This window comes from Pecten maximus, chromosome 1 (assembly GCF_902652985.1).
Source record: "Pecten maximus chromosome 1, xPecMax1.1, whole genome shotgun sequence".
NCBI lineage: Eukaryota > Metazoa > Mollusca > Bivalvia > Pectinida > Pectinidae > Pecten > Pecten maximus.
Window position 1 is genome coordinate 5144034 of NC_047015.1, and position 12814 is coordinate 5156847.

The 12814-nt window shown below is 38.4% G+C and overlaps 1 protein-coding gene across 1 annotated transcript in view; it reads right to left on the reverse strand.

The window, feature by feature from the left end:
• Nucleotides 1–12814, reverse strand: part of LOC117340118 (extracellular matrix protein FRAS1-like) — a 67281-nt gene that overhangs the window by 29518 nt on the left and 24949 nt on the right. Inside the window, exons 13-14 of the mRNA XM_033901906.1 lie at nt 7951–8119; nt 7168–7248 (exon numbers count right to left, since the gene is read on the reverse strand). Of these exons, the coding sequence (XP_033757797.1) occupies nt 7168–7248; nt 7951–8119 (250 nt within the window). The remainder of the gene's footprint in view (nt 1–7167; nt 7249–7950; nt 8120–12814) is intronic.

Here is a 12814-nt window from a genome sequence, read left to right on the forward strand (position 1 = left end):
AACACAGCGACTCGTATAACAACACAGAGACTCATATAACACAGAGACTCATATAACAACACAGAGACTCATATAACACAGAGACTCATATAACAACACAGAGACTCAAATTATAACACAGAGACTCGTATAACAACACAGAGACTCATATAACACAGAGACTCATATAACAACACAGAGACTCAAATTATAACACAGAGACTCATATAACAACACAGAGACTCATATAACAACACTGAGACTCATATAACAACACAGAGACTCATATAACAACACAGAGACTCAAATTATAACACAGAGACTCATATAACAACACAGAGACTCGTATAACAACACAGAGACTCATATAACACAGAGACTCATATAACAACACAGAGACTCATATAACAACACAGAGACACATATAACAACACAGAGACACATATAACGACACAGAGACTCATATAACAACACAGAGACTCATATAACAACACAGAGACTCATATAACAACACAGAGACTCGTATAACAACACAGAGACTCATATAACACAGAGACTCATATAACAACACAGAGACTCATATAACACAGAGACTCGTATAACAACACAGAGACTCGTATAACAACACAGAGACTCGTATAACAATACAGAGACACATATAACAACACAGAGACTCATATAATAACACAGAGACTCATATAACAATACAGAGACTCATATAACACAGAGACTCGTATAACAACACAGAGACTTGTATAACAACACAGAGACTCGTATAACAACACAGAGACTGGTATAACAACACAGAGACACATATAACAACACAGAGACTCATATAACAACACAGAGACTCATATAACAACACAGACTCGTATAACAACACAGAAACTTGTATAACACAGAGACTCATATAACACAGAGACACATATAACAACACAGAGACTCATATAACAACACAGAAACTCGTATAACAACACAGACTCGTATAACAACACAGAAACTTGTATAACACAGAGACTCATATAACACAGAGACTCATATAACACAGAGACTCATATAACACAGAGACTCATATAACAACACAGAGACTCATATAACAACACAGAGACTTGTATAACACAGACTCGTATAACAACACAGAGACTCGTATAACAACACAGAGACTCGTATAACAACACAGAGACTTGTATAACAACACAGCGACTCATATAACAACACAGAGACTCATATAACAACACAGAGACTCATATAACAACACAGAGACTCATATAACAACACAGAGACTCATATAACAACACCGATAATCGTATAACAACACAGAGACTCATATAACAACACAGAGACACATATAACAACACCGAGACTCGTATAACAACACCGAGACTCGTATAACAACACAGAGACTCATATAACAACACCGAGACTCGTATAACAACACAGAGACTAACAACACAGAGACTCATATAACAACACAGAGACCCATATAACAACACAGAGACTCGTATAACACAGAGACTCATATAACAACACGGAGACTCAAATAACAACACAGAGACTCATATAACAACACAGAGACTCGTATAACAACACAGAGACTCGTATAACAACACAGAGACTCATATAACACAGAGACTCATATAACAACACAAAGACTCAAATAACAACACAGAGACTCAAATAACAACACCGAGACTCGTATAACAACACAGAGACTCAAATAACAACACAGAGACTCGTATAACACAGAGACTCGTATAACACAGAGACACATATAACAACACAGAGACTCGTATAACACAGAGACACAAATAACAACACAGAGACTCGTATAACAACACAGACTCATATAACAACACAGAGACTCGTATAACACCGAGACTCGTATAACAATACAGAGACTCATATAACAACACAGAGACTCATATAACAACACAGAGACTCGTATAACAACACAGAGACTCATATAACAACACAGAGATTCATATAACAACACAGAGACTCATATAACAACACAGAGACTCGTATAACAATACAGAGACTCGTATAACAATACAGAGACTCGTATAACAACAGAGACTTGTATAACAACACAGACTCATATAACAACACAGAGACTCGTATAACAATACAGCGACTCATATAACAACACAGAGACTCGTATAACAATACAGAGACTCATATAACAACACAGAGACTCAAATAACAACACCGAGACTTGTATAACACAGAGACTCGTATAACAACACAGAGACTCATATAACAACACAGAGACTCATATAACAACACAGAGACTCATTTAACAACACAGAGACTCATAAAACAACACAGAGACTCGTATAACAACACAGAGACTCGTATAACAACACAGAGACTCATATAACAACACAGAGACTCATATAACAACACAGAGACTCATATAACAACACAGAGACTCATATAACAACACAGAGACTCATATAACAATACAGAGACTCGAAAAACAACACAGAGACTCGTATAACAACACAGAGACTCGTATAACAACACAGAGACTCAAATAACACAGACTCAAATAACAACACAAGAGACTCATATAACAACACAGAGACTCATATAACAACACAGAGACTCGTATAACAACACAGAGACTCAAATAACACAGAGACTCAAATAACAACACAGCGACTCATATAACAACACAGAGACTCTTATAACAACACAGAGACTCGTATAACAACACAGAGACTCGTATAACAACACAGCGACTCATATAACAACACAGAGACTCGTATAACAACACAGAGACTCGTATAACAACACAGAGACTCATATAACAACACAGAGACTTGTATAACAACACAGAGACTCGTATAACAACACAGAGACTCATATAACACAGAGACTCATATAACACAGCGACTCATATAACAACACAGAGACTCTTATAACAACACAGAGACTCGTATAACACAGAGACTCATATAACAACACAGAGACTCGTATAACAACACAGAGACTCATATAACAACACAGAGACACATATAACAACACAGAGACACATATAACACAGAGACTCGTATAACAACACAGAGACTCGTATAACAACACAGAGACTTATATAACAACACAGAGACTTATATAACAACACAGAGACTCGTATAACAACACAGAGACACATATAACACAGAGACTCGTATAACAACACAGAGACTCGTATAACAACACAGAGACTCATATAACAACACAGAGACTCGTATAACAACACAGAGACTCGTATAACAACACAGAGACTCATATAACACAGAGACTCATATAACAACACAAAGACTCAAATAACAACACAGAGACTCAAATAACAACACCGAGACTCGTATAACAACACAGAGACTCAAATAACAACACAGAGACTCGTATAACACAGAGACTCGTATAACACAGAGACACATATAACAACACAGAGACTCGTATAACACAGAGACACAAATAACAACACAGAGACTCGTATAACAACACAGACTCATATAACAACACAGAGACTCGTATAACACCGAGACTCGTATAACAATACAGAGACTCATATAACAACACAGAGACTCATATAACAACACAGAGACTCATATAACAACACAGAGATTCATATAACAACACAGAGACTCATATAACAACACAGAGACTCGTATAACAATACAGAGACTCGTATAACAATACAGAGACTCGTATAACAACACAGAGACTTGTATAACAACACAGACTCATATAACAACACAGAGACTCGTATAACAATACAGCGACTCATATAACAACACAGAGACTCGTATAACAATACAGAGACTCATATAACAACACAGAGACTCAAATAACAACACCGAGACTTGTATAACACAGAGACTCGTATAACAACACAGAGACTCATATAACAACACAGAGACTCATATAACAACACAGAGACTCATTTAACAACACAGAGACTCAAATAACACAGAGACTCAAATAACACAGAGACTCAAATAACAACACAAGAGACTCATATAACAACACAGAGACTCATATAACAACACAGAGACTCATATAACAACACAGAGACTCATATAACAACACAGAGACTCATATAACAACACAGAGACTCATATAACAACACAGAGACTCATATAACAATACAGAGACTCGAATAACAACACAGAGACTCGTATAACAACACAGAGACTCGTATAACAACACAGAGACTCAAATAACACAGAGACTCAAATAACAACACAAGAGACTCATATAACAACACAGAGACTCATATAACAACACAGAGACTCGTATAACAACACAGAGACTCAAATAACACAGAGACTCAAATAACAACACAGCGACTCATATAACAACACAGAGACTCTTATAACAACACAGAGACTCGTATAACAACACAGAGACTCGTATAACAACACAGAGACTTATATAACAACACAGAGACTCGTATAACAACACAGAGACTCATATAACAACACAGAGACACATATAACAACACAGAGACACATATAACACAGAGACTCGTATAACAACACAGAGACTCGTATAACAACACAGAGACTTATATAACAACACAGAGACTTATATAACAACACAGAGACTCGTATAACAACACAGAGACACATATAACAACACAGAGACTCATATAACAACACAGAGACACATATAACACAGAGAATCATATAACAATACAGAGACTCATATAACAACACCGAGACTCGTATAACAATACAGAGACTTGTATAACAACACCGAGACTCGTATAACACAGAGACTCGTATAACAACACAGAGAATCATATAACAACACAGACTCGTATAACACAGACTCATATAACAACACAGAGACTCATATAACAACACAGAGACACATATAACAACACAGAGACTCATATAACAACACAGAGACTCATATAACAACACAGAGACTCGTATAACAACACAGACTCATATAACAACACAGAGACACATATAACGACACAGAGACTTGTATAACAACACAGAGACTCATATAACAACACAGAGACACATATAACAACACAGAGACTCATATAACAACACAGAGACTCATATAACAACACAGAGACACATATAACAACACAGAGATTAACAACACAGCGACTCATATAACACAGAGACTCATATAACAACACCGAGACTCATATAACAACACAGAGACTCATATAACAACACAGAGACTCATATAACAACACCGAGACTTGTATAACACAGAGACTCATATAACAACACAGAGACTCAAATAACAACACAGAGACTCAAATAACAACACAAGAGACTCGTATAACAACACAGAGACACATATAACAACACAGAGACTCATATAACAATACAGAGACTCAAATAACAACACCGAGACTCGTATAACAACACAGAGACTCAAATAACAACACCGAGACTCATATAACAACACAGAGACTCAAATAACAACACAGAGACTCGTATAACAACACAGAGACTCGAATAACAACACAGAGACTCATATAACAACACAGAGACTCGTATAACAACACAGAGACTCATATAACAACACAGAGACTCAAATAACAACACAGAGACTCGTATAACAACATAGAGACTCATATAACAACACAGAGACTCGTATAACAACACAGAGACTCATATAACAACACAGAGACTCATATAACAACACAGAGACTCGTATAACAACACAGAGACTCGTATAACAACACAGAGAATCATATAACAACACAGAGACTCATATAACAACACAGAGACTCATATAACACGGACTCTTATAACAACACAGAGACTCATATAACAACACAGAGACTCATATAACAACACAGAGACTCAAATAACAACACAGAGACTCGTATAACAACACAGAGAATCATATAACAACACAGAGACTCGTATAACAACACAGAGACTCATATAACAACACAGAGACTCATATAACAACACAGAGACTCATATAACAACACAGAGACTCGTATAACAACACAGAGACTCGTATAACAACACAGAGACTCAAATAACAACACAGAGACTCATATAACAACACAGAGACTCGTATAACAACACAGAGACTCATATAACAACACAGAGACTCGTATAACAACACAGAGACTCGTATAACAACACAGAGACTCAAATAACAACACAGAGACTCATATAACAACACAGAGAATCATATAACAACACAGAGAATCATATAACAACACAGAGACTCATGTAACAACACAGAGACTCATATAACACAGAGACTCGTATAACACAGAGACTCATATAACAACACAGAGACTCGTATAACAACACAGAGACTCATATAACAACACAGAGACACATATAACAACACAGAGACACATATAACACAGAGAATCATATAACAACACAGAGAATCATATAACAACACAGAGACTCATGTAACAACACAGAGACTCATATAACACAGAGACTCGTATAACACAGAGACTCATATAACAACACAGAGACTCGTATAACAACACAGAGACTCATATAACAACACAGAGACACATATAACAACACAGAGACACATATAACACAGAGACTCATATAACAACACAGAGACTCGTATAACAACACAGAGACTCGTATAACATAGAGACTCGTATAACAACACAGAGACTCGTATAACAACACAGAGACTCGTATAACAACACAGAGACACATATAACAACACAGAGACTCGTATAACAACACAGAGACTCATATAACAACACAGAGACTCGTATAACAACACAGAGACTCAAATAACAACACAGAGACACATATAACAACACAGAGACTCGTATAACAACACAGAGACTCGTATAACAACACAGAGACTCGTATAACAACACAGAGACTCGTATAACAACACAGAGACACATATAACAACACAGAGACTCGTATAACAACACAGAGACTCGTATAACAACACAGAGACACATATAACAACACAGAGACTCGTATAACAACACAGAGACTCGTATAACAACACAGAGACTCGTATAACAACACAGCGACTCGTATAACACAGAGCACTGAAACTCAATTGATTTGTAGAACACAGAACACTGAGACTCAATTATATTATATAACAAAACTGGGACAAAATTGCACATGTTACAACCTGGAGACACACCACTTTTACAACTAATCTGATCTATACAAGTATATAAGAGCTGTAGTAGGTAATTAGTTTACACACCTGTCCTCGTCAGTATGGCAGAGAGATAGCCGTCGCTCTCATTGACATAGTAGATTGGCTGGTGGAACTTGATTACTGGTTCTGGAGATAAAGATTAATTCTGTATTTAAAATGAAGTTTTTATGTTGTAATTGACACAATTCCTGTGAATATCTATAAATTTTCATCGACACTTTATGAAAACATACATATCTATCTCATATCATCAATAAATTTTATCTTGTATTTCAATAGGATTAATTGGAAACTTGAAATTGATCTATCATCAATTATCATAGGTTTTCCAAATGAAATTTAGCACAGAATTGACCTTTTGTAGAAAATTAATGTATCTGAAGAACATTAATACATGTCTTAGCTTTTGTTATCAATGTCATTCATTTAACAAAGCAGTTGTTAATATATTGTAATTTAGTTGTAAGAATGAGCAGCCCCTAAGAATGCCAAAACATTTAGGTAATAATTAATATGAGCCTGAACAAGTTATTGGTTCCATTCAATACATTTCTGACTTTCATACTGTTTTGGTGTGTTGTGTATAAACAAAGCAGGTGTTAATATATTTATATCTCCTTAATTACTTGTAAATGACCAATGATTCTATCACTAAAACGTAAGAACAACTACCACTTGATTTGGTCACATTACAAAATTATGAGAAGGCGGAAATTTACAAACACTTCCAGAATTTTCGGATTAATTGCCTTATCAAAATTATCAATAATGATCGGTTTTGTTTTTTACCAATTTCGATAATTTTATATCTGACTACCAAGAACATACCATCCTCTGTGTCGTAGATGGTGACCTGCGCCTGGCCATGACTAGGGTGGACTAACGAGTACACAGGATCTACCAGGTCCACATAGAACCTCTCTGGTCCCTCGTAGATAGAGTCATCATTGATGATAATGCTGCAAACTTTGGTTTCTTGCCACTCATCAAATTGGACCTAAAGGAGAGTAATAACACATACTGAACAACTGGACCTAATGGACAGGTACAACACATACTGAACAACTGGACCTAATGGACAGGTACAACACATACTGAACAACTGGACCTAATGGACAGTCACAACACATACTGAACAACTGGACCTAATGGACAGTTACAACACACACTGAACAACTGGACCTAATGGACAGTCACAACACATGGTGAACAACTGGACCTAATGGACAGGTACAACACATACTGAACAACTGGACCTAATGGACAGTCACAACACATACTGAACAACTGGACCTAATGGACAGTCACAACACAAACTGAACAACTGGACCTAATGGACAGGTACAACACATACTGAACAACTGGACCTAATGGACAGTCACAACACATACTGAACAACTGGACCTAATGGACAGTTACAACACAAACTGAACAACTGGACCTAATGGACAGTTACAACACATACTGAATAACTGGACCTAATGGACAGTCACAACACATACTGAACAACTGGACCTAATGGACAGTCACAACACATACTGAACAACTGGACCTAATGGACAGTCACAACACATACTGAACAACTGGACCTAATGGACAGTCACAACACATACTGAACAACTGGACCTAATGGACAGTCACAACACAAACTGAACAACTGGACCTAATGGACAGGTACAACACATACTGAACAACTGGACCTAATGGACAGTCACAACACATACTGAACAACTGGACCTAATGGACAGTTACAACACAAACTGAACAACTGGACCTAATGGACAGTTACAACACATACTGAATAACTGGACCTAATGGACAGTCACAACACATACTGAACAACTGGACCTAATGGACAGTCACAACACATACTGAACAACTGGACCTAATGGACAGTCACAACACATACTGAACAACTGGACCTAATGGACAGTCACAACACATACTGAACAACTGGACCTAATGGACAGGTACAACACATACTGAACAACTGGACCTAATGGACAGTCACAACACATACTGAACAACTGGACCTAATGGACAGTCACAACACATACTGAACAACTGGACCTAATGGACAGTTACAACACAAACTGAACAACTGGACCTAATGGACAGTTACAACACATACTGAACAACTGGACCTAATGGACAGTCACAACACATACTGAACAACTGGACCTAATGGACAGTCACAACACATACTGAACAACTGGATCTAATGGACAGTCACAACACATACTGAACAACTGGACCTAATGGACAGTCACAACACATACTGAACAACTGGACCTAATGGACAGTCACAACACATACTGAACAACTGGACCTAATGGACAGTCACAACACATACTGAACAACTGGACCTAATGGACAGTACAACACATACTGAACAACTGGACCTAATGGACAGTTACATACGAACAACTGGACTATGACATGCAACACATCTGAACAACTGGACCTAATGGACAGTTCACAACACATACTGAACAACTGGACCTAATGGACAGTCACAAAACATACTGAACAACTGGACCTAATGGACAGTCACAACACATACTGAACAGCTGGACCTAATGGACAGTTACAACACATACTGAACAACTGGACCTAATGGACAGTTACAACACATACTGAACAACTGGACAGTCACAACACATACTGAACAACTGGACCTAATGGACAGTTACAACACATACTGAACAACTGGACCTAATGGACAGTCACAACACATACTGAACAACTGACCTAATGGACAGTTACAAACACATACTGAACAACTGGACCTAATGGACAGGTACAACACATACTGAACAACTGGACCTAATGGACAGTCACAACACAAACTGAACAACTGGACCTAATGGACAGGTACAACACATACTGAACAACTGGACCTAATGGACAGTCACAAAACATACTGAACAACTGGACCTAATGGACAGGTACAACACATACTGAACAACTGGACCTAATGGACAGGTACAACACATACTGAACAACTGGACAGTTACAACACATACTGAACAACTGGACCTAATGGACAGTCACAACACAAACTGAACAACTGGACCTAATGGACAGGTACAACACATACTGAACAACTGGACCTAATGGACAGTTACAACACATACTGAACAACTGGACCTAATGGACAGGTACAACACATACTGAACAACTGGACCTAATGGACAGTCACAACACTTACTGAACAACTGGACCTAATGGACAGTCACAACACATACTGAACAACTGGACCTAATGGACAGTCACAACACATACTGAACAACTGGACCTAATGGACAGGTACAACACATACTGAACAACTGGACCTAATGGACAGTTACAACAACATACTGACACTGGACCTAATGGGACGTTACATACACACTACTGAACAACTGAGCCTAAGGGACAGTAACAACACATACTGAACAACTGGACCTAATGGACAGGTACCAACATACTGAACAACTGGACCTAATGGACAGTCACAACACATTACTGAACAACTGGACCAATGGACAGTACACAACACATACTGAACACTGGACCTAATGGACAGTCACAACACATACTGAACAACTGGACCTAATGGACAGTTACAAACACTACTGAACAACTGGACCTAATGGACAGTCACAACACATACTGAACAACTGGACTAATGGACAGTCACATACACATACTGAACAACTGGACCTAATGGACAGTCACAACCACATACTGAACAACTGGACCTAATGGACAGTCACAACACATACTGAACAACTGGACCTAATGGACAGTTACAACACATACTGAACAACTGGACCTAATGGACAGTCACAACACATACTGAACAACTGGACCTAATGGACAGTCACAACACATACTGAACAACTGGACCTAATGGACAGTCACAACACATACTGAACAACTGGACCTAATGGACAGTCACAACACATACTGAACAACTGGACCTAATGGACAGTCACAACACATACTGAACAACTGGACCTAATGGACAGTCACAACACATACTGAACAACTGGACCTAATGGACAGTCACAACACATACTGAACAACTGGACCTAATGGACAGTCACAACACATACTGAACAACTGGACCTAATGGACAGTCACAACACATACTGAACAACTGGACCTAATGGACAGTACAACACATACTGAACAACTGGACCTAATGGACAGTCACAACACATACTGAACAACTGGACCTAATGGACAGGTACAACACATACTGAACAACTGGACCTAATGGACAGTCACAACACATACTGAACAACTGGACCTAATGGACAGTCACAACACATACTGAACAACTGGACCTAATGGACAGTCACAACACATACTGAACAACTGGACCTAATGGACAGTACAACACATACTGAACAACTGGACCTAATGGACAGTCACAACACATACTGAACAACTGGACCTAATGGACAGGTACAACACATACTGAACAACTGGACCTAATGGACAGTCACAACACATACTGAACAACTGGACCTAATGGACAGTTACAACACATACTGAACAACTGGACCTAATGGACAGTCACAACACATACTGAACAACTGGACCTAATGGACAGGTACAACACATACTGAACAACTGGACCTAATGGACAGTCACAACACATACTGAACAACTGGACCTAATGGACAGGTACAACACATACTGAACAACTGGACCTAATGGACAGTCACAACACATACTGAACAACTGGACCTAATGGACAGTTACAACACATACTGAACAACTGGACCTAATGGACAGTTCACAACACATACTGAACAACTGGACCTAATGGACAGGTACAACACATACTGAACAACTGGACCCTAATGGACAGTCACAAACACATACTGAACAATGGACCTAATGGACAGGTACAACACATACTGAACAACTGGACCTAATGGACAGTTACAACACATACTGAACAACTGGACCTAATGGACAGTACAACACATATGAACAACTGGACCCTAATGGACAGTCACAACACATTAGAACAACTGGACCTACTGGACAGTTACAAACAACATACTGAACAACTGGACCTTCATGGACAGTCACAACACATACTGCAACAACGGGACCTAATGGACAGTTACAACACATACTGAACAGCTGGACCTAATGGACAGTTACAACACATACTGAACAACTGGACCTAATGGACAGTCACAAAACATACTGAACAACTGGACCTAATGGACCGTCACAACAATACTGAACAACTGGAACCTAATGGACAGGTACAAACACATACTGAACAACTGGCCTATAGGACACATACTGAACAACTGGACCTAATGGACAGTACAACACATACTGAACAACTGGACCTAATGGACAGTTACAACACATACTGAACAACTGGACCTAATGGACAGTCACAACACATACTGAACAACTGGACCTAATGGACAGTCACAACACATACTGAACAACTGGACCTAATGGACAGTCACAACACATACTGAACAACTGGACCTAATGGACAGGTACAACACATACTGAACAACTGGACCTAATGGACAGGTACAACACATACTGAACAACTGGACCTAATGGACAGTTACAACACATACTGAACAACTGGACCTAATGGACAGTCACAACACATACTGAACAACTGGACCTAATGGACAGTCACAACACATACTGAACAACT